This window comes from Neomonachus schauinslandi, chromosome 4 (assembly GCF_002201575.2).
Source record: "Neomonachus schauinslandi chromosome 4, ASM220157v2, whole genome shotgun sequence".
In the NCBI taxonomy this organism is placed as follows: domain Eukaryota; kingdom Metazoa; phylum Chordata; class Mammalia; order Carnivora; family Phocidae; genus Neomonachus; species Neomonachus schauinslandi.
Window position 1 is genome coordinate 13674910 of NC_058406.1, and position 26701 is coordinate 13701610.

A 26701-nucleotide genomic window follows, 5' to 3' on the forward strand; every position below is an offset into this window, starting at 1 on the left:
GGCACATCTATGAGGGAGCAGGTCAGGGGAGGGCACCCCAGGGAGCCCCACTTCCCCTTCCAAGCCAATCATGCCATTCTGTCCTCATTTACAAGGAGGCCGTGCCATTAGGTGGCAGGGTCCTCGCCTCCGCAACAGGCTGGGGTCATGCAGGGCCATCTCGCTCTGGAGAGGCAGCCCTGCATGGGGAACAGGGGGCCAGTTCAGCACCTCGGTCCAGGGGCTGCTTTCTCCCCTCCCTAGCTTTTAGTCCCCACAGCTGCAGTCCATTCAAAGAGCAAAAACACTTGCATGAAAAGGCTCACCACAACTTTCCAAGGAATGGAGTTCATTAAAATACTGCTGGAGGCCCTTGGCTGGAATGCTTTTCCCCTTGTAAAATGGGAACTGCAGCTCAGTGTCGCCTGCAGGGAAGCTCAGGATACGCTCAGAAACATCAGTGCAACAGAGACTGTGCGGGGGCTTTTGCATAATTACCAATTATTCGATCCATTCCCTGCTCCCGCTCCAGAGACAATATCCGGCCTGGGAGAGAAAACTTCCCCGCAGACTCTGGGCAGACCTGAGGACCAGGACGAACGGGGAGAATATAGAAGCCGGAAGCCAAGTGCCCCCACCCGACATTAACTTCCCTCACTACCAGCAAATGGAGTCTGGCACAGGGCTCCAAAACCACCATGCACCAGCCCCAGCCCATGCGTCCATGGTGTGTCAGTGGGGGAACCCTGACCCACAGCTCAGCTCGTGGGTGCCCAGCGGGGGGAAGATGACGTCCGGCTGAGAGGCCCACTCACCAAGCCTCAGGCGGGAAAAGGCCAACTTCCCTGAGCCTCAACTCGACTTAAGGCTTCAGTGCAGAAAGCATTCTTTTTATATTAAAATGTCTTACATGTGGGCATGTTGCACACTGAAATGTACTTATTTAAAGAGAAGAAACATAAAATTCTCTACTCCAGGCAGCCACTTTGGGATTTGCCCCCCAAACTCCAAAGATGGGTATTTGCTCAACTGTCAGGAATGCTCTGGCGGGAATAACCTGGGGAACAGAGAGGCCAGATAAAGGTGGCCAGCAGAGTCAGGGGAGAGGGCAGACACTCACTGCTGGTTGGGCACAACCATTAAAGAGCTTGGACCACCTTCACTCAAAAGTAAAGACAAACAAATGTGTCGGCAGGGTATCTGCCTGGTAGACACCGAGTGCCAAGCTGGCCTCGGCCAAGTCTTCCTTCTTCTGGAAGTCTTCCCTAAAGTCTCCACTAAATGCCAGCCAGCTCTATGGAGCCAGGCCTTTCATCTTGTATCGCCAGCACCTGGAAGAGCATTCGACCAACAGCGGACGTGAAATTCTTGTAGAAAAAGTAACTTTTGACAGCCCTCCTTGGAGCTGATGAGCCAGTGAAGACCAATGGGCTGAGAACCCAGCCAAGGTCATTCTCATCAGGGGTCAAATTTTAGGATCCTGGCATTTTCTCCTGTGGAAGGAGAACCAAGGAATAAACGCTGCATTTCTTCCTAGGGCTGAGCACAGTGCCTGACTCAGAGGGGGTGCTCAGGAAATGTGGGCTTGAATCCATTAACTTGTCACCCACTTAAGCTAAGACCCCTTTAGAAAGGAGAAGACCGGGGCGCCTGGGTGGCTCAGTCGTTGGGCATCTGCCTTCGGCTCAGGTCATGATCCCAGGGTCCTGGGATCGAGCCCCACATCGGGCTCCCTGCTCCGCGGGAAGCCTGCTTCTCTCTCTCCCACTCCCCCTGCTTGTGTTCCTTCTCTCGCTGTGTCTCTCTCTGTCAAATAAATAAATAAAATCTAAAAAAAAAAAAAAAAAAAAAATAGAAAGGAGAAGACCTTTTAAATGTCGCCTCTGAAACAAAGGAGGAAAAAATGCCAGTGTGAGACCACTTTTAAATGGTGAAGGTTAAGTGGCAAGTTAGGCAGGAAGAAAACACAAGCCTCCTCACTGTTGAGCACAGATAAACTGGATCATCTTGGCCTGCAGGACCCTGTTCCCCACGCCCAGCACGTCTTCATCGCCTGGGGACAGAGCTGAGTTTGGTACTTCATTCCACACAGCTACCACTGGGAGAATAATTTCCAGAACTCGTTGGTTCCGCCATTAAAGACTGAAAACTGAGTAACAATGCTTAGCAAAAATCAGACAGGTAACAATATTAATGAACCGTTAAATACAATATTCGCCTTCATTTCAGCAATCACAAATGTGTGGAGCCTGGCTCTCCCGGCTGCTTCACGGAGTGCAGGTTCTTGGAGACTTAAAGCTTATCTGCTGGGCCCCCAGTGCCCAAGTACACCCCGTGCACCCCAGCCTTCTGAGCGGTCAGGCCTGAAGAATCGCATGCTCCCTGCAGCCCTCACGCTGCCAAGAGGTCAATGGTTTCTGCAAGCCATTCGAAACACAGGTCCTGCCGACGCCGGCAGGGCAAAACCCCGCACCCAGCTGTCCCTTTCTATTTTCGGAGGGCAATTCTGGCTGCTACGAAGAAGAGGGATATGCTGCTATGAAAACCGACCACGCTTCTCAGCTCCCTGGTCGAAGCACCTCTAACCCACAGGCCTGGCCAGGATGGTTCAAGGGCTTTCCCAGCTGATGCCCTCTCCCGCGCTTGAGTAAGGTCTGGGGACACCCACAAGCTGGACCTTTGGGTGGCTACAGCACAGAAGAGAGAACGAATTAAAAATGAAACAACTAACGTTTGCAGGCAAAGACTCTCCTGACTGGTTAAACAGATTTAGGGCTATTTTTGGTCTGCTCTTAAAAAGGGCAAAGGGCGGATGGCCTGCTGGATGCCAATTTGCAGAAACAAACTCCTTCCTCAGCTCAGGGCTCAAAATACAGCCCAGCCAAGTTTTGGCTATTACTGCCAGTATGCAGAGTAAAACCATAGAAGGTCAAAATGTAGGAAGCCAAGGGAGCATCTAAACATCATATCATTCTTGGCCCACATGGACGAGTGGGTATTTCTGAAATGGCTTAACAACGGATTTCAGCTGGCTTCACTCTAGTACAATGGGATTAATATGTAATAAAATGATGTTCTGGCCATCTACAAAGGAAGGTCATTTCCCACCAATCCCAGCATGCACCATAATCCCAAGGCAGCAAAAGCTCTGATGCTGGAAAGAAAAGAGAAGAAGGAAAGCTCATCTGGCATGATAAATTGGGCTGCCTTGGCCTGGCTGCCAAGCATACGCCGCATTTCTCTTTCATACGACTCTAACTGGACCGCTGGTGGACCGGATAAATTCCCCTACGGTTCTGGCTCCAACATCTAAGCGTGGCCATTCCCTTCATGGAGAATGCTGGCAAATCCTAACATTCTTGTCAGTCTTAAAATTGGAGACTTTTCTTGAAAACAACCATCTCCCCTTCATTATTTGAGGCAGGTGAGCATGGGAGGAATGACTCCAATTTGCACCGAGCAGTGCATTCGCTGCTCTGAAAACATCTGACTGATCCCAGATTATGTGAAACAAAGGCCTGGACCCACGGCTCCTAGATGGACCCAGGATGGTGGGAGTTTTCTGCAATCACAGCTCTGGGAAGAAATAAAACTGCAAGTGAACTTCAGAGCCACAGCAGTACACTCACCATTGGACCAGCTCTTGAAAGAACGACGGAATTCTGCAGACCCAGTTAAAAACAAAACAAAACCCCCCCTGTCATTCCCAGGGCAAAGAGAAAAATAGCAGCAACGAAAGGAAAACATTCAAAGAAGTAATTTCTAGGACTGGTCATAGGACCTTGTACAAAACCAGCCCAAACGCCCCTCATACACTACGGTGCAGAGCAGGGACCTTGAAGCAAGGCCATTAATCAAAAAGTGGCTTTTGAAGCATGTCAGTAGAGTTTTAACGAGGTGTGCTTTACCAGATCCTAATTCGGCGAAAAGCCATGCTCCATTTCCATTCTGACATTCATCATACTTCAAATTAAAAAATTAATGAGAACACCGATTCCCCAGCCCATTCTGGATGATGGGAATCTACTATGGCCTCCTGTTCAGCCTCAGGAGGTAGAAGGGGCCCAAGGCTGGCCTCCACACAACCTGGCGAGGGGCAGTCGGCGCCTCTCCAGCCCCCCCACGGAGCAATGGACAAAAGTGAACTGCTAATCCCACGTGGCCCGGCTCTGAGGAGGGGCTGTCTTTCAGGTCTCTAGTGCTGCTGCTGTTGTTTTTAATTACAGGAACTCTAAATTATTCTCCATAAAACAGATGTTTTAGTATTTTAGATTACTAATGAATTATTTAACACTTTGCCCCCTAACAGTTCAGACGGACACGTCAGGAAGACACACCGCATTTAATCTGTTGTTCTGGGTGTGAGCGAGTCACGCAAAGGGGCCCAGCAGAGTTACCCCTGCAGAAGGAACTGGGACTCCTGGGGCTGCCTGGCTTCTTCCTCAGAGTCTCAATCATACAAAAGAGGTGAAGTGGTCCTAGGTACATTCAAGGGGGACTGTGAAAACCCGCTGAAGCACTAACACAAACCACCGCGTCCAGCTCAGTCCTGGGCACACGGCAGGTGTTGGCATCTGTCGGCTGTCGAACCCGCAACCTGGGTCTGCCTCCATCCCCCTCTCCAGCCACGTTCTGCAGAAGACAAAGTTGCAAGGGGAAAGGCAGTGCGTTCTGACGGTAACCTGTGGGCGGCCACATAGCATGTCCCCCCTCAGCGACAGGAACAGTGTGGTACTTCGAGCGGGGCCCAAGGAGCCTCTGCCAACTGCATGCCAGGGCCGACCTGGGGGAGCACCCGGTGTGTGGCTGAGGTGAGAGACAGCTCCTAAGGTTCTCCCTCACTCACCATCAGGGCTGCGGTTTTCCGGCCGGGCCCAAGTACCTGTGCCAGACCCAGCAGAGGCAGCAGCTGAGCGAGTTCCTGTAAAAGCAGCTCTGTGCCCACTTCCGAGATCAAGACTGACCAGGGGGATCACAGAGAAAACACACTTCCGTTGCCATAAGAACAAAACAGGCTGTTAAACACCAAGAAGGCTCTCCTGAGAAAAATTCAATCATTTCTTCTCCGTTCGGTTGATTTCCAAAATACAGTAATAGCTAAATTGGCACACTAGGTTTAAACTCAGCCAAGCATGCTCTCCCATGCTGAGTTTAAAGACAAAGAAGCCTCTGCCGCTGACCCAATTAGGAATCGGATCCCGCCATCAGCCTTCGCCCGCCTCTGCCACATACGATCAAGCAAAAATCTCTGACCAAGAGAAACGTGAAGCAACACAGCACGCCCCAGGCCGCTGCCCCGTAGGGCTGGGAGTCACATCAGGCCAAGCAAGCAAACCGCACGGCACGGTGCGCTGCGCACCAGGCTCAGCGAGTGGGGGACGGCGACAATAACCACCGCCCCAAGTTCAAGCCCTCCCTCTGACCTGCAAGGACCCCTTGCGACTGTCCAACTGTGTACGTCAGGATTTCCCAGCAAAGACTGCTTTCGCTCGACACCCCCCCCACCTACCCCGCCCCATCCCCCAACTCACATGCTATACAAAACCAGATCTAACCAATCCCGTGTTTGGGCCGATGCTGAAAAACCAGGAGGTCTCACTCAAACGCCAAAAGTTCGGCTTCTCCAGACAAGTCGGAAATCAAGTCACAGAGGATCGTCCTCCCACGGGGCAATGGCGAGCAGCTGGGGCAAAGGGGCACTGCCCTTCCAGACGGGGCCTGCCACCACAGCCCTCGCCTGCACTCAGCCCGCCGCGGGGGCTGCTGGCGCCTCCCTGGCTCTGGTTCTCACCCCGTCCCGCACTCAGCCCGCCGCGGGGGTGTCACCGGCACAGGCTGGCGAGTTCACCCCCCTCATCCGGCGGTGCCTGTAAGCACGCAGGGTTGTGACGACGGGCCACGGACAGCTGCGAAGTCCTCTCTCTGAATGACACGAGTCTCGGGCAAGAATGCTTCTCCTACTACCCCATCGCTCTCAAGTCAGACGGTGGAATGAAGCATCACTACAGCATATGGACACGCTTTCAAACCACTACTGTAAAAGACACCTGGTCACTGAGCCATGGCTGGCAGCGGATCATCACATCCCAGGAGACAGGGTGCAGCGAACACAACAGAGGACTCGGCACCAGAGCCGGAACGCACGGCCAAATAAGCTAGCAACTCAGTTGGCCTCTTGGGGCCTGATTTTAGTTTATCTTACTTCTTTTCAATATTTTCCGTCGCTTTATGGATTTTACTTGAATATTTTGAGACATTTCAAGTAATATTATGGTGCCAGTTAATCTGAGGCATCATTTTGAGACCAGTTATTCTGAATTTTTAAAAAATACAGATTTAAAAAATAATGTGATGAGCTCTTTGACAGCTGACTTTTGTGTTTTGTACTGGTCAAAGAAGTGAAGCCCCGTGAACTATTTTATAGGGTAGATTTTGTACTGTCTTGGCTGGAGGGACTTCCACAACAGCAAAGAAACGAAGGAAGCCTGGCACCAGGCACTGCTGAATGCCCACTGGGTGTGTGTGGCCTCTTCCTCCCCGTGCTGAAATGCAAGCTTCTGGAGACTGAAAACACGAAGCTGGGGCAAGGGGACAGAGATCAACTTCCGAGCTCCTATCTTGGACTTTCTTAACCCAGCTGGCTCTGAGAGACAACTGCAGGGAGGACTCTCAGAAGTGGGTGGTGGTGGTGGTGGAAGGTTTCTTCTGGGTTTGGAACACCGCATGGAAAAAGGCACACAGAGGCAATCAATTATGAGCCACAGCCCAAACGAAACCATATGAACAAAGCTCGTACCAGGTCGATCAGGTCACTGAGGTTCTTCTCGATTTGCTGTGGAGGCAGGCGCCTCATCAAGTCCAAGGCACAGTCCAGCTGCTGGTCACTCTGTGAAAAGAGAAACAGGAGTATCTAGGTCATTTTGCCAACAGAAACACTGAAACCCCTTTTTAAAAAGCATCCTTGGGGCACCTGGGTGGCTCAGTCGTTAAGCGTCTGCCTTGGGCTCAGGTCATGGTCCCAGGGTCCTGGGGTCGAGCCCCTCGTCAAGGGCCTCCTGCTCGGCGGGGAGCCTGCTTCTCCCTCTCCCTTTGTCCTCCCCCGCCCCCCAGCTTGTGCTCACTCACTCTCAAATAAATAAAATCTGGGGGGGACAGGGGGAGCGTCCTTGCAGTTTCAGCTTGCCCAGGGTATTCTCCCCCGCCCCCCAGATATTCTAACACCGAGCAGGCCCACAGGGGGCCCTCCAACACCTCCTGGAGAGTGGGCGGACGAGCTCTGCGATGGCACCCTCTCTCTCACGTGGACATGTGTGGAAGATACTCAAAGTGGGAGGTGGGCCGGAGTTCCATCCACACCTCAAAGCCTCCTCGGCTTTCCTTTTCCAATTCAACGGACCACGGGAGATGCAAATGTGTTACCTCCTGATCGGCCCTGCACGGGAGCATGCTCGAGCAGCAAGTTAGACTTTCTCCTGGACATTCGAGCCAGGTTCCTTGATGAGCTCCAGGCCAGGGACAGAGCCAGGCAAAGAACAAGTGGCAAGATGCGCACCAAGGTTAAAGTGCTTGTCATTCAACTGAAGCCTGGGACGTGTCCCCACGTGCCAGTCCCTTGCAAAGGCAACTGAGACCCGGAGCATCTCCGGTGGAAGAGGTGGCTCCAGCTGCAGAGCAGACAAGTGCGGCAAACTGGGGTCACCGCTGCTGCAGGGGCCCAGGAGGATAAAGACCACACTGTGTGCTCCCAGGATTCGCCTCACTGGACATTCAGGCTGCAAATATTTACTCAGAGCCACCACGTGCCAGTCATCATCAATATGTGATCAACAATGGAGGCGGGAGGAGGAGGAAGGAACAGAGTGGGGGTAAAGTGAGAGTAAATTCAGTGCCCAGCGGGCTGCGACACAAAAGGCTACACCTCAGGAGGTATGACAAGAAAGGTGAGTAAGGTGGCCGCGGCAGAGCAGGGAAGACCATGGCACGCCCCCCCCCCCCCCCCCCGAGAAGTACAGCTGAGGCAGCCGACAATCCCATCAGAAGCACCATTCTCACGTGCCCAGACCAATCTCAGAATCTTCAAAAGACCTAAATCAACACGCTAAAGAATCTTCATAAAATATATAAAATAATCCTGGAAATGCCATAATCGACTGTAATGAAAAAGAACCTTTGAATATGACCATCTACACTCCAGGAATATTAACCACAAACAGGCTATGGGACAAAGACCCACTCTGTATTTCACCAAAGAACTAACACATCAAGTTAACTGGAGGCTATTTCATTCCCATGTAACTGACTGGACATACAGAGCAGGCTGGGGTTTTTTTATTTTTTATTTTTTTAAAGATTTTATTTATTTATTTGATGGAGAGAGACAGTGAGAGAGCAGGCTGTTTTTTAAAAAGAAACAACAAACCTGCCCCCTGTTGAAGGTGGTTATCAGGGGCAATTTATTCTGGGATACACAACAAAGTGGCTACTTTGACACACACACACTCACTCCCCCCAGAAATGGTGTAGCACTTGTTCTGTCTGGTGACACATTCTAGCAACCATGAATTCCCTGCTGGTGCCATGCCTTCTATGCCGGCCGATGCCACGGTGACAAGAGTCTGGCCTGCTGGCATGGGAAGACATTCTCACACCCCTTCAAGGGTTGAGGACACAGACAAACTGAGTTGCCACAAGAGAGACTTATATTCGATTTCTAGTCCTGCCATTCATTAACTATAACCTTGGGCAAATTTCTTAACCTCTCCAAGCCTCTATGTATCCATAAAATGGGGACAGTCATAGGGTTGTTGCAATCACTCAATATGTGTGACATTCTTAATATACAGTAGTATGTGTTTGGGAGCATTTTCTGTGTATGTGTATAAATACATGTTTTAAATATTTTAAAAACATTTTAAAATATATATATATATATACACATATATATATATATATATATATATATATATATATATATTACAACATTTGCCCCACTCAACCCAACCCTGAAATCTTTCCTGTTGCTATAAACTGGAGCTCTGTGCTCAAACTCCATAAACAGCTGTGTATCCCCACCCCTACCCCCACAACGGTGCCGGAAGAGAACACCCTAAATGATTCCAAACTAGTTAAAAGATGTAAACTAATGAGCCAAAGACCTAAACATACACCTCCCTAAAGAAGACTTACAGATGGCAAATAAAGAATATGAAAAGATGCTCCACATCATTTGTTACCAGGGAAATGCAAATTAAAGCAACAATGAAATCCCATTATATACCTATTAGAATGGCCAAAATCCAGGACTCTGATTGCTGACAAGGATGTAGAGCAACAGGAACTCTGACTCACTGCTGGTGGGAACGAAAAATGGTATACAACCAACTCCGAAGACAGTGTGGCAGTTTCTTACAAAACTAAACATAGTCTCACCATACGATCCAGCAACTGCACTCCTTGGTATTTACCCAAAGGAGCTGAAAACTTATTTCCATACAAAAACTGGCACACAAATGTTTATAACAGCTTTATTCACAACTGCCAAAACCTGGAAGCAACCAAGATGTCCTTCGGCAGGTAAATGGATAAACAATGTGTAGTCCATCCAGACACTGAAATATTATTCAGCGCTAAAAAGAAATAAGCTATCAAGCATGAAAAGACATGGAGGAACCTTAAATGCATATGACCAAGTGAAAGCAGCCAGTCTGAAGAGGCTACATACTGTATGATTCCAACTATGTGACGTTCTGGAAAAGGCAGAACTATGGAGACAGTCAAAAGATCAGTGGTTGCCAGGGACTGAAGGGGAAGAGGATTTTTAGGACGGTGAAGCTACTCTGCATGCTACTCTCATGGTGGATGTGCATCATTTATAAATCTGTCCAAGCCCACAATCTGTACAACACCAAGAGTGAATCCTAGTGGAGACTAAGGAGTGAGTGACTATGATGTGTCAGTGTACGTTCCGCAGCTGTTAACACTGGTGGGGAAGGCTGTTTTTAGTGGGAAGGCCATGCATGTGTGGGGGCAGGGAATATATGGGCACTCTGTACCTTCTGCTCAATTTTCCCATGAACCAAAAACTAAAAAATCATGTCTATTGAAAAAAAGGTGTGTACTAGTGTTTCTCAACTGGGGTTGAGTCTGCCCTCCCCACAAACCCCCAGGAGACATTTGGCAATGTATGGAGGTATCTTTTGGTTGTCCTCACTGGGGGAGGAAGAGCTACTGGCATCTAATGGGCAGGGACCAGGGATGCTTCTAAACATTCTACAAGGCAGAGGACAGACAGACCCCAACAACCTGGCCCCAAATGCCAGAGTCAAGTCTGAAAACCCTGATTTAAAACACCAGTTTGGGGGGGGGGGCTCAGTCAGTGAAGGGTCCGACTCTTGGTTTCAGGTCATCATCTCAAGGTCCTGAGATCGAGCCCCACATCGGGCTCCATGCTCAGCGGGGAGTCTACTTGGGATTCTCTCTCTCCCTCCCCCTGCTCACCCATGCTCTCACTCTTTCTAAAATAAATAAATAAATATATATATAAATAAATAAACAAACAAAACACTCATTTTGGGGGCGCCTGGCTGGCTCAGTTGGTGGAGCATGCAACTCTTAATCCCGGGGTTGTGGATTCGAGCCCCATGTTGGGTGTAGAGATTAAAGAAAATAAAAGCTTTTTAGTTTTTTTTTTAATTTTTAAAAGATTTTATTTATTTGACAGAGAGCGAGAGAACACAGCAGGGGGAGCAGGAGAGGGAGAAGCAGGCTCCCCGCTGAGCAGGGAGCCCGATGTGGGGCTCGAACGCAGGACCCAGGGATCATGACCTGAGCCAAAGGCAAACGCTCAACAGACTGAGCCGGCCAGGCGCCCCTAAAATCTTTTTAAAAACTAAAAATAAAACAATCATTTTGGGGGACTGCAGATTCCCAGACTCTGATCAAAGCTAAGGCTCCAGAAAACCGCACATTCACAGAAACAATTTATATATAATTCTAATTCAAAGACCACTCATCACCCCTAAAAACTTCTGGTCTTCAGAGATATTCTCAACTGGATATTAATAATAATCTTCCTGAGAACAAAAGCAAAATCAGACAGAAGTAAACCTGGCTACACTGAAACCTTCACCCAGAACATACAGGGAGTCAGAGGAGATAAACTAGAAATTGAGCAGTGTATTATCTAGGAAGAGCGAGTCCTAACTTGGCTGGGAAAGATCAACATGAAAAGAGATTGTATCCACCTTCCATGGAGCCTGCTCACACGCCCCAAACCAGTATACTGCTCACAGCCTTGCCCCCAAGGGCGCCAGAGGCATAAAGGCTCCCTCCCCCATAGTCCTCTGTCTGAATGGATCTATTTGAGAACACTAAATAAATACTATTGCAAAATGTTCTAACTCCTATTTTGCATTAATCCCAATGAATTCTAATTGGAAATGTTTCATTATAAATTTCTAGGGCTAAGGACATCTATCATTAAATTAAGAAATGACTAAACGCTACCCAGAAGCAAAGCAACATGGTGAAGCTTAATGACAGCTTGTAAAAAGTTAAAATTAGAGTGAACTGGAGCCCTTCACCTAGGAGTCATCCCAAACCCTGAGGGGTCCAGACAGGACACAGCACCAGAGAGTGAAGAAAACACAGATGCTCCAGGACTATGGGCAATAACAGGGGTGACCCCAGAAAGACAGTGATGGAAGGGGTGGGAGGTGGGAGTGGGAGGCGGGGGTGAGATTCCCACCCTGGTTCCTGCCCCTAACAGGCTTTCTATTTATTGTGTGGACAGTCATCCCGTGACTAAGGGCTCTCCCTGGGATGGTTCCTTCAAACCCTGAACTGCTCCCGTCTGTAGACCCTTCTTTGGACAGTGTGCTTCACCAGATCTACCTCCCACGGGTGGTGGTTTCCAGGCTGAAAGGTAAATAGGCAAAGAATGATCCATTTCACTTCACTCTCCAGAGTTCGCTGCCCATTCAATCAGTCATTCAATCATTACTTGAGTGTTTCCTAGGTGACAAGCACTGTTTTTGATACTGAATGGTTTTTGATGCTGAATGGTGAATAAAACAAAGTCCCTGTCTTCAGGAACTTAACGCTGTGGGCAAAATTCATATTAAAAAAAAAAAATCAAGGAAGAGTCTTTGTTAGGATATCAAAGAATAAGGAGGGGACGGTTACCCCGCTTTAGGCTGGTGAGGCTCTACAGGATCGGGGTAGGTGTTGTGTGTGTGTGTGTGTGTGCACTTAAGCATATAAACCAATTTAGGAAAAGCTTCACTTTCTGCTAGTTTTTCACATGACTTCAAGAAAAAGCACAAAACTGCTTCAATCACCCCACAACAAGTAAAACAACCGTTAAAACAGACTAAAACAGAACAGTTTTTCAGAATAGTAAGTTGAATAAAACATTACAGCTTAAAAAAATCCCCTAGGGAATTCAGACACCTGCCAGGGTTGTCCATCATTTGCATGCAGTAAAACCCGGCCCTATTAAATGAAGTAGAGGGCACAGACCACTTTGGAAATACTCATCAAACAATTTATTCAGCCCTAGGCGGAAATGAAAGGACAGGACATGTCCCAACCTGTGATAAAGTCTAATACAGTGAACACACCTATCCACAAAGCGAACAAAGTTACAGTAAAGATGATACTAAGGAGTATAGGAAACCTCAAATGATTTCTCAGGAGAAGGGTACCTGAGCTGGTTATCATTGGCTGCATGCACCCAGGGATGCACAGACACGGGCGGGGGCGGGGGGGGGGGGTGTCGGCTCTGCAGACGCAGTGGGAGAAACGTGCACAGCGAGGCCCACGCAGGAGGAAGGTGCGGCCCTGGGAGGTGACCAGGGCCTTGTCTCGAGGGGCCTACAGTCAGGCTGGTTTCCCCGCAAACGGCTCAGAGGGCAGCAGTTTTCTAAGTAGGCTCCAGGCCCAGGCCCAAGACCTCCTGTCTTCCAGCAGTGGTGTCTCCTTTGTAGGTAAGCCTTCTGTGCCATGTTCTCTGGCCTTGAAAACTTTAAAATCTACTTCTTCAGAGGGATTAGGAGCCCCTAAAGATTCTTCCACAGAGGAATGACAGGAACAGCCTTGCGTCTCAGAAGGTTAAACAGATTACATTGTCCGAAAATGGCCATAAGAAGAGCTCTCACCCGGCATGCTCCTCTCACGGGGAGTGACTTTGACACTCTTCCCACTGCGAGGTGGAGTCTACACACCCCCTCCTTGCAAATGGGAGAGCTTTGGCGACTGTTTCTATCGACAGAGAACAGCAGATCTGATGATGTGATTTCTGAGGCCAAGCCATAAAAGACGGTTCATTTTCACCCTGCTTGCTGAACACCTGGGCTTGGAGCCCCAAGCTGCAATGTAAACAGTTCGACGGCCCTACAGCGGCCATGCTGTGAGAAAGCCCAACCCAGCCCACACAGAAGAGCCACATGGAGGGACCATGAGACTCTCGGCCAGCCCCCCAGATGCCCCTCTTCCAGCTTCCAGCTTCAGCTGTCTGAGTGCAACAGCTCGAGAGCCCAAGCCAGAACCACCACCCAAGCAAGCCCTCCTGAATTTCTGGCCCACGGAAAGCACCGGACATAATGATTACTGCTGTTTTAAGTCACTAGGTTCGGGGTGATTGTTAGCTATCAACAGTAACTGATACAGGAGGATGTCTCTAGTGACTGTGGGGGACAGTCTGGCCAGAGAGGGGACTGGGGACAGGAGAGCCAGGGCCTTTAAGAGGCAGGACAGGAGGACAGAACTTACTGGAAAGGGGAGGAAGCCCACGAAGTTGGAGAGGACTCCCGTTTTCTGGCAGGACCCACCTGCTAGAAGGCAGTGTCGAAGCCTCATTAGCGTGCGTATGGTTTCCGTGTGCCCTTTTCAAACACACAGTTTATAATCTCAAGGATAAGCGGTAACACAAACTGCGTGGATTTCTGAGCAGAAGTCCGGCTTGGCCTGGTCTAGTGTCTGGTCGAGGCCGATCTGCACTTAATAGCATCTGTCCAGACATAAACAACCACCCAAAGCTTCAAGGCCTCTACAGTCCGTTCTCCAGTTCATCAAGACCTTCACTCGTTTACATTCCCGAGAGGCTTAGCAAGGGCTTACTTCAGACAGCACAAAGGTAAACTGCGCTGCAGCCCAGGCTGATTTGCCACAATTTATGAAGGCTAACGTAACCATGGCTTGTCCTGTATGATCTGTGACCCAACAAGCGACTCTGTGTAGAAGCCGAATCTGTTTTCTGCCATGTGGCTCAGGAACGAGTTGTGCTGGGGGTGACGTGGGGAAAGAGTCACCAGCCAGCCCAGCCCACAACTCATCTGTAGGTCACTCTGGAAAACTGCACATGTGGGTTAATAAAAAGAAAAGTGTTTCTTCCGCTGACTGACTGCCGCCTGGTTGAATCTTCCAGGAGGGACACGGCGGCGAGGGTCGCACACAGACGGAGATGGCTCACCAGACACAAACACAAGCGTTCCCTCTGGCCGACCTTCCCTCCCACGGGAAAGTCCGATACCCACTATCGAGCGCATCAAAGCCACAGTGAAAGCCCATGTGGCAGATCAAGCCTCCTTCAACCGTCGGGGGTCTGCTGCGTTTCATCACAGCTGGATCCATGTCCTTTTCTAAAAAACTTAGGAAAAAACCACACAACACGAAGAAACCATTTTACAGCGAACGATTCGGTGGCGGGGCCCAGGTGACCTTGATCACTCCAGAAACACGGTGCCTTTTATAAGTCTCTTCTCTAAAACAATTCTGTTAGGATCTCAGGACCGACCTTTCGAGTTCACCTAAGTGGGCCCTCTCCTCTTACAGATGAGTAACGAGGTTCAGAGAAAGTCTGGCAAGGTCACGAAGTTAGTACGTGAGCCCGTATCTTCACACAGAGAAGTTTCCTACCGCACTCCAGCTGTCTTTCCACTTCGTTCAGTCACTGAGCAACCTGGGGACACAGGGCTGGACTAGTCAGACGTGGTCCCTGCCCTTAGGAATTTGAGACCCACAGAAGAAGGCCTCCAGGAAAAAGGAGCATAAAAGAAGGACGACACCACCCTGCTTAACACAATGAACGACAGCCGTGCCACTCCTCCCATGACCACGGAGCAGTGGGGAGCCCCTCCAGGGATAGCCGAGTACCAACTGTTTTAATCCTGAAAGACGGGAAGCCTTCTAAGGTGTTTTACAGGGTCCGTGTGTTTACAAAGAGGACAGAGCAGTGAACACAGTTAAACCATTTCTCACGGGCAGAGGGACACCATTAGGAGCAACCATTCCTGGAACATGGCCCTGTGTCTGCTTTTACATTTTTCTGCTCTTCTCTGCACTACACTTCCTCATCTAATATGTTGCTTCTAATCTACTATGGAGGTGGAAACTGGAAACCTATTCTTGTTTTAAAAAACCAAAACCAAAACCAAATCAACTTTGATGGAAGGAATAAATCGCAGGTTCTTAACTTGGGGTATAGTCACTGCCCCGCAGCTTGTGAGCACGTTGACAATTTGTGGAGGGGTGTGTTTGTGTGTCTGTGTGAAGGTAGGGGCGTGTATATGTCTGTGTGAGAGAAAGTAGGGGTGTGTGTGTGTGAAGGTAAGGGTATATATGTATGTATGCATGAGACAGAAAGTAGAGGGGTGTGTGTGTGTGTGTGTGTGTGAAGGCAGGGGCGTATATGTATGCATGAGTGTGTGAAGGGGTGTGTGTATGAAGGCAGGTGTGTGTGTACATGCATGCATGAGGGAGAAAGGAGGAGTGTGTGTGTGAAGGCAGAGGTGTATACGCATGAAGGCGTGTGTGTGTGTGTGTGCGCGCGTACACATGTGCACACAGTTTTCCAAGGTTAAGGGTCCACAGCTTTTTCCAAAGTAGTCTAAGACTCTGAGGGCACAGATGTGCTCTAATAACAATAAAAATTCCTATTCTCCCACTTCACCTGCAGGGTGGAGCTACATCAGTCTCCGCTTAATCCCTTGGAGCCTTGGCGTTTGAAACTTTGAGGCACAAGCTCACGACGCTCCCCACGCCGCAGGATGCGCGCTATTGAGGCAGGGTGTCTGGCCCGGCGTCTGCCCCGCCAGCTCCCCACAGCCCATCCTCCACAAAGGGCAGGGGTCTTCCCAGAGTGTAAAGCATATGGCTTATCTGCTAGGACTTTCACACAACAGTTTGTGGGGACTCAAGGGCCCTTTCCTCCCTGATTTTTTGCTCATTTGACGCAGGTTTTCCATTTAGGCTGCCAGGAGTCTCGAGCAAGGTAGGCGGAGTGTTATTTCCGTTTCCAAGTCATGAAGCACCAACAAAGGAGGGCAGATTCCCGCAACTCCCACCCCACATGCGCCCCCCCCGCCCTGTTTAGGATGGAGCGCAGGGGACCCATGGCTCCCCTAAAGCCAAAAGACAGGAAGAGTGGATCAAATTCCATATTCACCCCAAAAAGACCTTTTTTCTGTTCTGTACTATTCTCTCCCTGCTCGGCTGTCTTTCTGAAGCCCTCTGGCCAGGACAGCACCAAGGAGTATCTCCGCCAATCCAGCTTCTCTATATCTACTGCTGTTCCCAAGCCCACCTGAGGCCACTGAAAGCAGACAAATGGAACGGCCCTCAGGGAGTCCCCAGACGACCTTCGACTCCCCACCCAGCAGTGACAATCTCCAGGTGCCTCCCTCCTTGGTACATTAATTCCAGAGCAAAACTTAGCAACCTCTGTACAGGCTGCTGTGTCAGATACCACAACGGTCCTCAGCTGATGGCCCCCTTACACATCCCTTCAGGGAGGGAAAGATCCAAACCGATCACGCTCAGCAGGCGGAGCGCGGGTTAAAAAAAAGGTTCCGGATAACCAATTCAGTGCGTATGGTCCCAAAACCTCTAACTGCAGAACACAGAATGGCTTCTCTGCAGGGACCAAAGTTTATCTGGTAAACTTGGTGGAATGGCAAAAATTCTCAACCTAGTCCTGCAGGAGGCCCGAGCGTGGGAGCACATTTTACACGGCTGCGCTCAGCAAGGGGAGGAAGCCCAGGTGCAGCCGGTGTTCCGCTGCACCGCCCCCCCCCCCCCCCCCCGGGGAAGCCGGTTTTCCCCCCCCCCCCCCCCCCCCCCCCGCAGGGCAGAAGCCTTTTTCCTCCTGCAGCCTCCTCCCCTGCCCACCCCCCAACCCCCTGCGCGTACTCCAGAAAGCTCGCTGACCGCTCTTCTATGCGCTGACACTTGGCTCCCGATCCGCACTCAACTCAAAGGCAAGTGCTGCTGGATCTTTAGGACTGCCCCGCGAAGGAGAGGGGGTGAGTTTACGCAGGGAAACACCCCAGGTCAGATGACAACTGACGGGACGGTCGGCCAGATTGCTTACGCGCTGCTCTTGGCTCTGCTAATGCCCCAGCTGGGGGAAGTGGAGCATGGCATCTTGGGTGTGCCTCCCTCTACCTCCCCAGACTGTAAGACACCGAATCAGAGAAACGTTCAGCTGAAGGGAGCGGGAGCCTGAGAAACCATCTAATCAGCCACTTCTTCTAAAAACGAGAAAAACTGAGGCCCAGACTTAGAAAACTAAATCAGACTTATCACATAACTAAAAAGCAAATGAACCAAGACCAGAAAACAAGTCTCTTCATTATATAGGTTTAGTGCTGTCTGCTTACAGTGTAATCCTAAGTCAAAACTCAAGACTGGGGATAGATTCACCCCCCAAAACCACTATTTTTACTACTATTCTGTATTATTAGAACAATGGTGTTTTATTTTATTTTTAAAAAAGATTTTATTTATTTGAGAGAGCGAGTGAGTGAGAGGGAGAAGCAGGTTCCCCACTGAGCAAGAAGCCCAATACGGGGCTCCAACCCAGGACCCTGAGATCATGACCTGAGCCAAAGGCAGACGCCTAACCGATGGAGCCACCCAGGCGCCCTAGAATAATGGTGTTTTAAACAACACTTCTATATCATCCATATAATTTTATTTTCCAAATTAGTCATTCTTTATCAAAAACACTAAGAATCCAAACTTAGAGGCCTACTAGGAACCAGACCCTGCACATGTGGGTTTTGGGAAAGCCTCACCACGGCTCCATGAGATCGGTACTCTCATCCTGGTTTTGCAGATGGTAAACCAAGTCCTAGAAAAGTTAAGTGACTGGTCCCAGATTCCAAGCACTGAACGACAGAGAAGGACACAGCGCGCGCACGCACACACACATACACACACAGGTCTGCCTCCCAGGACCGAACACGCTCTAGAAAATGTTAAAAAAAAACCCAAACTAAAAAAAAAAAATTAATTTCAAATGACTTTTGGAGACGGCTTTCCAGCTCACAAAATCAGCTAGGGTGAGTCTCTTCTCCCAGGCTGGGCCAATTATGAACAATTCTATCTATAACCAAATTCTGAAATCTCCTGTCACCTCGGATTACGGACTCTATTCTCACAAACACGATCACCGATGGGTGGCTCTCTCGAAAACACTAACACCTTTTTCAGGCAGTTTCTCTGGCTGATGGTTTCCTGGACCCGTTCAGAAGGTGTGCGAGACGCCATTACCTACTGTCTGATCATTAACGCTTCACAGGTGTCTATAGCCGCCGCTCTGAACAGTCCTGACTGGTGTCACGTGACAAGCTTGTAATCCTTCACTTTGTCGGCTAGTAGTTACACACGTAATTAGGGGCAATCCTGAGACATCTTCAAGGCAAGTCTTACGTGCTGTCCACTTCTACCTCAACGGCACAAAAAAGTCAAGAAGCCTTTCATGAAAGTCGAAGACGATTAAAGCAGAATGTCACTGTATTCCAAATACCAATGAAAAAAAGAAAAGTTTGGGGAAAACATCACCCACACGTTCACTGATGAAGGCTAAGAAAGAAGTAGACTCCCTTTCCCATTGCAGAAGCAGCCAATTCGCATACGCCTCCTCCCACCTGGATTTATGAGATGGCCTGGATGAAACTGAACATTTCGCCATGGGTCTGCACCAATGACATGAGTACACGGCTTCCAAAAGTGTGGGGGAGACCTTGGTTCTGACCTGCAAACGGTGCAAACAGACAAATCTTTTTTTTTTTTTTTAAGATTTTATTTATTTATTCATGAGAGAGAGAGAGAGAGAGGCAGAGGGAGAAGCAGGCTCCCAAGGAGCAGGGAGCCCGATGCGGGGCTCGATCCCAGGATCCCGGGATCATGACCTGAGCCAAAGGCAGACACTTAACCATCTGAGCCACCCAGGCGCCCCGCAAACAGACAAATCTTGATGGAAAAGCAAGATTTAAGGGATTTGGAAAAAATAAAGGCTCCCTCAATCCAAGAATTTCATCTAAAAGGGGGCAGTGCAGCCTTCTGACTTATGGCCAAAGGGAGGATTGAGGAAAAGATGAACACAATGCTTACCCATCAAGGAAAGCACTTGGCCCACTTCTATCCTGGGTTCCTGACGTCCTATTTCAGATGTGAATAAATATGGAAGACTCTCCAACCTCTGCTTGCCCTATGCAACTCAAGGGCAGCTCCTTATTAGGGACCAGTCTCTACACTGTCCACCACGGGAACAAGTACAACAGAGTCCTGAAACAACGGCTGGCCCCCTAGCACCCCCAAACACATCACCAAAGCTTTCAGGTGCTATCGTGACAATGAAGCACAATGCGACATGTTACCAACCTGTGATAAGTTTGCAAATCTAACCTAGGACCGGTCTCAAAGCTCCTCCCTTCTGGCTGTCAGGACCAGCTAAGCAGAGAGATGCCTAAAAACAGGGTCTTCTGGCTTCAATACCTAAGACCTACAACAGACAACCTTGCCAGTCAGTGGCTGGCACAAAGGACCTTGGAAGTAAGACAGACAAGAGTGTCAATCTTTCACCTGCCTCTTCTGAGCAAAAAAGATCTGAACAAGTCCTTCCTCCCTGAGCCTCAACTCCTTCATCTGTTAAATGGGAATATTAGTAGTACCTACCCTGCAGTATTGAAGACCACCTCAGAAAGTATCTGAAAAGAAAGTAGCACAGTTCCTGAGATATATTAAGTACTCCATCAAGAAAGATACCATCACCATCCTTTTACACAGCATTTAGTTCCAGCGCGCACAAGAATCAAACGCTCCTGTATGGAATGAAAACGCGCACTCGCAAGTGGGTAGCCTGGAACAAGAGCCTGAAAATCAAATCAGAGCCAGGTCACTTCTTTTTGGTTCTTCTGGGCTAGATGAAAGTGATCTGTAGGAGTGAAAACTATTTCTCCGTCAACACACGTTTCCTTAGAGCTGCTGTGTCTCTCGCCAGCAAGACATTTTCATAAGCTCCAATCTCCTTTCCCTTCCACCCTCACCCGAATGCTCAGTACTCTCTCAAGAAACTTGGGGGATGAGTAAGGAGCTGAACGTCCCTCAATGAGCAGCAAGAATGAAAGGAAGGGAAGCAGCAACTTCCAGATCCAAAATCTCTTTCTGACGACCAGGAACTACTAAACCCCGACAGCGTGCGTGACGGTGACCACCATCCCCCGCGCCAGCGCCCCCAGCGGGCTCTGCCCGCAGAGCCCACAGTGCAGTCGCTAGCGGCAACTACCAGTCTCCACTGAGCAGTTACACCACCGCGGGCTCGGACCCACAGCTTCAAATGCATTCACAGTAACAGCTAAAACGCCTTACGGTATTGTTCCAAGTGATCATATGCCAGGATCTCACTGAATCTGAAAACACAATCCTAGAAGGTCACTACGAGCATTCCTGTCAGGAGTGGAAACTGTCCCCCAGGGAGCGTGGGGAGGTTACACGTTGTGAGTGTGCCGAAGCAGGGGTTCAAAGACAGGTCTCTCTGACCTCAAAGCTGGCGTGCCTAAGCACCACGCCGAACTGCTCGGCAGCCAGCCAGGCACCTGCTGCCACCATGCTTTGTTCCTAAGGACCCCTGCCACCTCTTGGTTTTCAAGCCTCCAGAAGAAGAGGAGCTGGTTATTTTGCATCCACTTTGGCCAGCTGGGCGGCAAGTGAGGGTGGTGGTGGTGTCGCACTCCGGTTGAGGAACAGGTTTGAGAGAGGTGGTCTGCATTCAAATCCTGAGGGCATCAGATTCCAGCTGCATGACGCTGGACCAGTTACCAAACCGTCCTGGGCCTCAGGTTTCCTAAGCTCTAATAGGAGGGTAGTAATGGCACATCCTTCATACTGTTATCTGAAGGATCACGTGGGGGTATTCTGTATACAGCACTTAGCACATGCATGGGATGTCATCACTGCTCCATAAATTTTACAGGTTAAGTCAAGAGAAGAGGAAGGGGGAAAAAAATAAAAGGATATCATCTAAAATTCAAAATCGAGGTCTCTCTGGCCTCCTGCCAACCTCTAGAACACAGTGCTGGACTCTGGGCTTCTTGAGCATGGCGGCGACCATGAGCACCAGGGAGGGCTCGGCCTGCACAGCCCCATGGACTCCCCGTCACATCGAAGCAGGGCTGGCTCGGGCTTGATGCTGGGGCCTAATTCAGCACAGACCTCCACGACGTGGAAACCCAAAGGTGGCTTATAGGACAGTTCTTTATGAACCTGAAGGCTCGATTTCTCAGAACAGAGTCTTCCCATCCATGGTAGATAAAGTTGTTTCTCATCCAGACGTACAAATCCACTGCGAGCTTTCATTAAAAGCAGAGAGTCTTATCATAAAAGCCCCATGTCAGTAAGGGCTTCCTGAATATAAGAAATGTCACTGTGGCTCAGGCCAAAGGCCCTCACAACCTGCTTCTCAGAGCAGGCTAGGGAGCAATCTGAGGACAGGGCGCTAACCAACTCAGCGGCTGAGATGTAGCTGTCCTCACCACCTCTAGTCAGTGCCAGCCCCTTCCTCACCCGCAGATAAAGATGACGGTCACAGCCACACGGTGTGCCCCCAAGGCCCAGGAGACACACCTTCCTAAACAAGGTTTCCAGTGGGTGCTCACTAATTTCTAAGAAAATAAACATCGGTAACGTTGGTCATTGCCTGTCCCTTGGTCACAGGAGTGAACACAGAATGCACAGTCAGCAGCCTAAGCAGCACATGCTCCTTCAGCAGGGGCTTACGAAAACCTGATCCAGAACAAAGGCTCTCTCTAACTGGAAAAGTGATTAGGACCCAAACCCAACGGGCACCGGAACACAGCCCGGGCACTGTCACAGCGAGACACCCTCCTGGTGTTCCAAAGCTCGGAATCCCCCGTATTCCACCAGCCCAGGGAAACTGAAGGAACTGTGTACCAGGGGCCCCAGCAAAGCGAGCCTGAAAACTCACCGGTGAGAGAGCTTCATAACACAAAGAGAAAGCCTCTTTGCTTTAGTTTGCCAATTTCCTTTTCAAGAGAAGCCCAACACAGGATTTGAACTTACAACCTTGTGATCGAGACCTGAGCTGAGATCAAGAGTCGGATGCTTAACCGCTGGAGCCGCCCAGGCGCCCCCTCGTTTGCCAATTTTCTTGTACGTAGCTCATGAGTTCCGTGCCCCCAACGAACAGGAGGCACCGTAGGAGAGCTTAGAAAAGCAGAGGGGGCTGTTTTGCGAGTTCTCTCTGCTCTAACGTGAAGGTAGAAATCAATTCACTCTCCTCCCCTCCTAACCCTGGAATCCCAGGAGAACACCAGTGTTTGGATGGCCTACAAATGCTCAGCTTTCCGGCCGTGCCCCACACGGGGAGCACAGCCATCCCGGTATTGTTCTTACCTCCCACCTCCTCCTCTGTCAAGGGAAGGGAACGGGCACATGGTTCCGAGGTCACACTCCTCACTTAAAGGATCGTGGGAATGCTTATGGAAACACTTGTTACAGCTCTGCCAGCTGGAATCCCTGCTTCCTAAGAGGTTTCTGGAAAGCTCGGGAGTGCAGGATCGGACACAGGAGGAAGGCAAGTGCGGGGAGGCAGATGTTCCGTGTTATCATAAAACAAACAGCAAGGATCAAACTGTCCCCTTCAACTACGTGCCACTTAGCATACTTCAATTATACTTCAATCAGGTTGGGAGAAAAGAATAAAAAATAGAGAGCCGGCCACGTTTCTACCACCTCAAAAGCACCCTGCTGCCCGACAGCTTCAGGAAAGCAGGTTTGAATGAGAAAATTCAATTAGGAAGTAAGCTTAAGGAAACCCAGAGCATGCCGAGCAAAGAGAGACCTTCTGAGGCGTCTCAGTGCCGAGCAGCCCCCCAAGGCCCCTGGAAAAGTGACCATCAACGCTCCCCACTGCTCTCCAGGGAGATGAAGCTCAGACAGCGCTCAGGGCTCACCCAAACTTACGTATGAAAGGAGGACCCAGACGCAGAGCTGTGCTCCCTTTTCGATTTTCCTGTGCCCTTCACTAGTGAGACTCAGCACAAGAAGGGGCCACGTAAGACTGTCCAAGTTAGGATGTCAGCTCTCAAGCACACCGTGTTGTTCAAAGAAGGTAGTAACAGGGATGTCTCCCCAACTCCCCACCAAAAGCTGACAGGCCCTCAGAGGCCTTCAAGGTCATCAGCAAGAACTGCCCGCTCTCTTTCTCGTAGTTTCCCTTATAACCAACCGCAGGCAGCTGGTCAACATTGGAATGTCCTCTGATTGGGGAAAACAGTTTTAGCTGATTCTCAGAGGAAGATTAAATGCAGAGTAAGGGGGCAGGGGTAGAAACCATTTCCAACGAGGGATGCAAAACAGATTGACTCAGCAGCCAGGATGCATTCTCTCAGGACGTAAAAATCAGCAGGTTCCACCCAAGACCACCGAAGTCCAAAGAGACAGGGAACACGGTGGCACATCCCAGGTAAGAGAGTCCTGTGGGAAAGACGTCTTCTGGCCTTGGGGTAGCCCAATGGAGGTAGGAAACAACACGTCTCCTGGAAGGTATCCCCAAAACTCCACATCGGAAAAGTGAGATAAAGCAAGAAACTGCCCCATTCCACAGGAACAAAAGTTCTAAAACTAACCTTAGACAGCCTCTTTCCCATACGGCAAAACCATCCACATCTGTATTAACGTGGGAAATGATGGCATCAACCAGTAAAAGTCTTTGAGTTAAAGGTCTGGTGTTCTTACAGAATCCAGAAGGTCAGAGTTTTAGTGAGCCCAGAGCCTCCCTCCCCCCATCACAAATCCCCCCCCCACACGGTTCTGGGCCCTTTAGCCTCTGCCTGATCACCACCAGAGGGGAGAACACACCTGTCCACACAGCAGCTCTTCCACCTGCAACTTCTACCCACCCACAGGCCTGCCCATCACCCCCTAGACAGGCCAAAGACGCACCAGGTCCGGGCCACACAACGTCCCTTCAAATGCCTTGAAGCCGGCCCTCACACGCCTGCAAAGTCGCCCACAGAGCAGCTCGCCCCGGCTGGGACACGGGTCTGACACCACCCCTCCATCCCTCCATCCGGCATCCCCCAGGGTCCGCTGCACCGACTCAGGGAGTGTTGAGCTTCCACCACTCGTTCCAAATCTCCTGTTAGATGCAGCACCTGGGGCTGTTTTATTGTGTTGTGTCTGTTGGTCGAGGGAGTCAAGGTCCTGCGGCAAGTACCTGAGCAGCCCCTCCAGCCGCCGTCACAGGCTGTGCCCAGACAGAGGAGAGCACGACAGGCCCAGGTGGGGGCTGCTACCACCATTCCCACAGCTGAAGTAAAAAACACACCCGTTCCCGACAAGTCCAATAAACCACTTAGGAAGTACTTGGAGGTATAATCATCCGAGAAACGCTTTAACAAAAGATACGTTTGTCACGAATACGTGTTAGAAACAGAGGCGGGGAGAGATAATGTAAAAACAATTTGCTCCTCAGGGCGCCTGGGTGGCTCAGTCGTTAAGCGTCTGCCTTCGGCTCGGGTCATGATCTCAGGGTCCTGGGATGAGCCCCGCATCAGGCTCCCTGCTCAGCGGGAAGCCTGCTTCTCCCTCTCCCACTCCCCCTGCTTGTGTTCCCTCTCTCGCTGTGTCTCTGTCTGTCAGATAAATAAAATCTTTAAAAAAAAAAAAAATTGCTCCTTTATGTACATTGTGAATTTCTCCTGCAATCCAACCCTGGCAGGTCAGTCCAACCTTCCTCACAGTGAAAAGGTAAATTCCAATCCAGCCTAAGGCCAGCTGTTCTGGATGGCAACCGCTGGATCCAAGCTGCCATGTCGCTAGGACATGTGGTTTTTACACCAATGGACACTGTAAGGAGGAAAAGTCCGCAGACATCCACGCTGAGGTCCCCTCGGCGGAGTGACTCAGAATTAGTGTCCCAACAGGTATTACTGCATCCAGCTCCACTCTAGGTCATCCTTAAGACAGTCTATTACATTAAAAACCATGCTTTCAAAGAATAGCTAATGAATTTTCAAAATATACATAATATAAATAATAAGCAGGTTTGGAAACTCTAAAACACTGAATCCCAGGTACTTCGCCATGCATGTTCTTGGTTTCGTGCAGCTCGTGTGTCCCAGCCAGAACTTGGGGTCTGTCCCCTCCCCCACATTCAGAGGGCAGGGACACAGGGCACACAGGAATTCATCTGCTTGGGGACTTTTCTTGGAAGTAGAGGGAATGTGGGAGGTGCACTCAGGAGTACCCCATTTCCTGTGGGACTCGGTTTTGTTCCCCAGCCAGCCGGGGAGAGGCAGGGTTCAAGGCAGAAGCAGAAGGCTCTGTGGACCCAGTGGGAGTGGGGTGTAGCACAGTCATTTAACTTCATTTGGTGGGCACCCATCACGTGTCTAGAGAACAAGCCACCAACTGGAGGGTGGTAACGGGCATGCTCACCCCTCTTGCCCCCCACACTCAGAATTCAGAACTCTAGAACCACTCACTTCAGACCGCCCCCAGGCTCCAAAGTGTCAGAGGCAATGGGGACGCTGGGAGAGGGGCGGCTTGATGGGGGCTCCACAGCAGAAGGCAAAGGAGGTGGCAGCCTCACATTGAGCAAGAGCGCAAGCGAGGCGTGCACAGGAGCCCTCCAAAACATCACGTGGGTCTCTCCAGATGGGGCCTTGTCAGGGGCTTTATCATCTTTGTAAATGCTGTGATTTCCAATCATAAGGGGCATGCATTATTTTTTCATTACAAAAAAAGCTAGAGTTTATTTTTTAAATTATTTTTTTAAGATATTATTTGTCAGAGAGAGAGAGAGATAGAGAGAGCGCACAAGCAGGGGGAGCTGCATTCAGAGTGAGAAGCAGGCTCCCTGTTCTGAGCAAGGAGCCCGATGCAGGGCTCGATCCCAGGACCCTGGGATCATGGCCTGAGCTGAAGGCAGACACTTAACTGACTGAGCCACCCAGGCGTCCCAAAAGCTAAAGGGTTTTTAAACTTAAAAAAAAAAAAAAAAAAGGTTTTAAACTGACAAAAAAAAGCGCCAGCAATCACTCACTCTTCGTTCAGACTTCAGTACAGAGTGTAGGAAAATTCTGTTCTCAGAATGGTTGCCCAGATTGCTCATTAAACTTAAACCAGACGATCTGATTCGAACTAATTTAAGCTAAGGGAGGGTGGAGTGGGTGGAGAGGATACAAGATTGGCCAGGGCAACAGGTAAATGGAGGTTCATTATATTATATGCTTGAAATTTTCCATAATAAAAAGTTTTCAGTGTGTGTGTGGGTTTTTGTTTTTGTTTTTTTGTACACAAATTTATATCAGGCAACACCCCCGTGTGTTAAGCCCCAGCTGCCAACTAAGCCAGGCTCTTGCAGGCTTCAAGGCCTGTTTTCAGGACATTAGGCAACTTTCTCCCACTTGCATTC

The 26701-nt window shown here is 49.8% G+C and overlaps 1 protein-coding gene across 2 annotated transcripts in view; it reads right to left on the reverse strand.

The window, feature by feature from the left end:
* The window catches only part of CAPZB (capping actin protein of muscle Z-line subunit beta), a 128295-nt gene that overhangs the window by 61316 nt on the left and 40278 nt on the right, over positions 1-26701 (reverse strand). For both annotated transcript variants that reach the window (XM_021684088.2, XM_044914398.1), the window contains exon 2: positions 6776-6865. In XM_021684088.2, coding sequence (XP_021539763.1) covers positions 6776-6865 — 90 coding nt within the window. The remainder of the gene's footprint in view (positions 1-6775; positions 6866-26701) is intronic.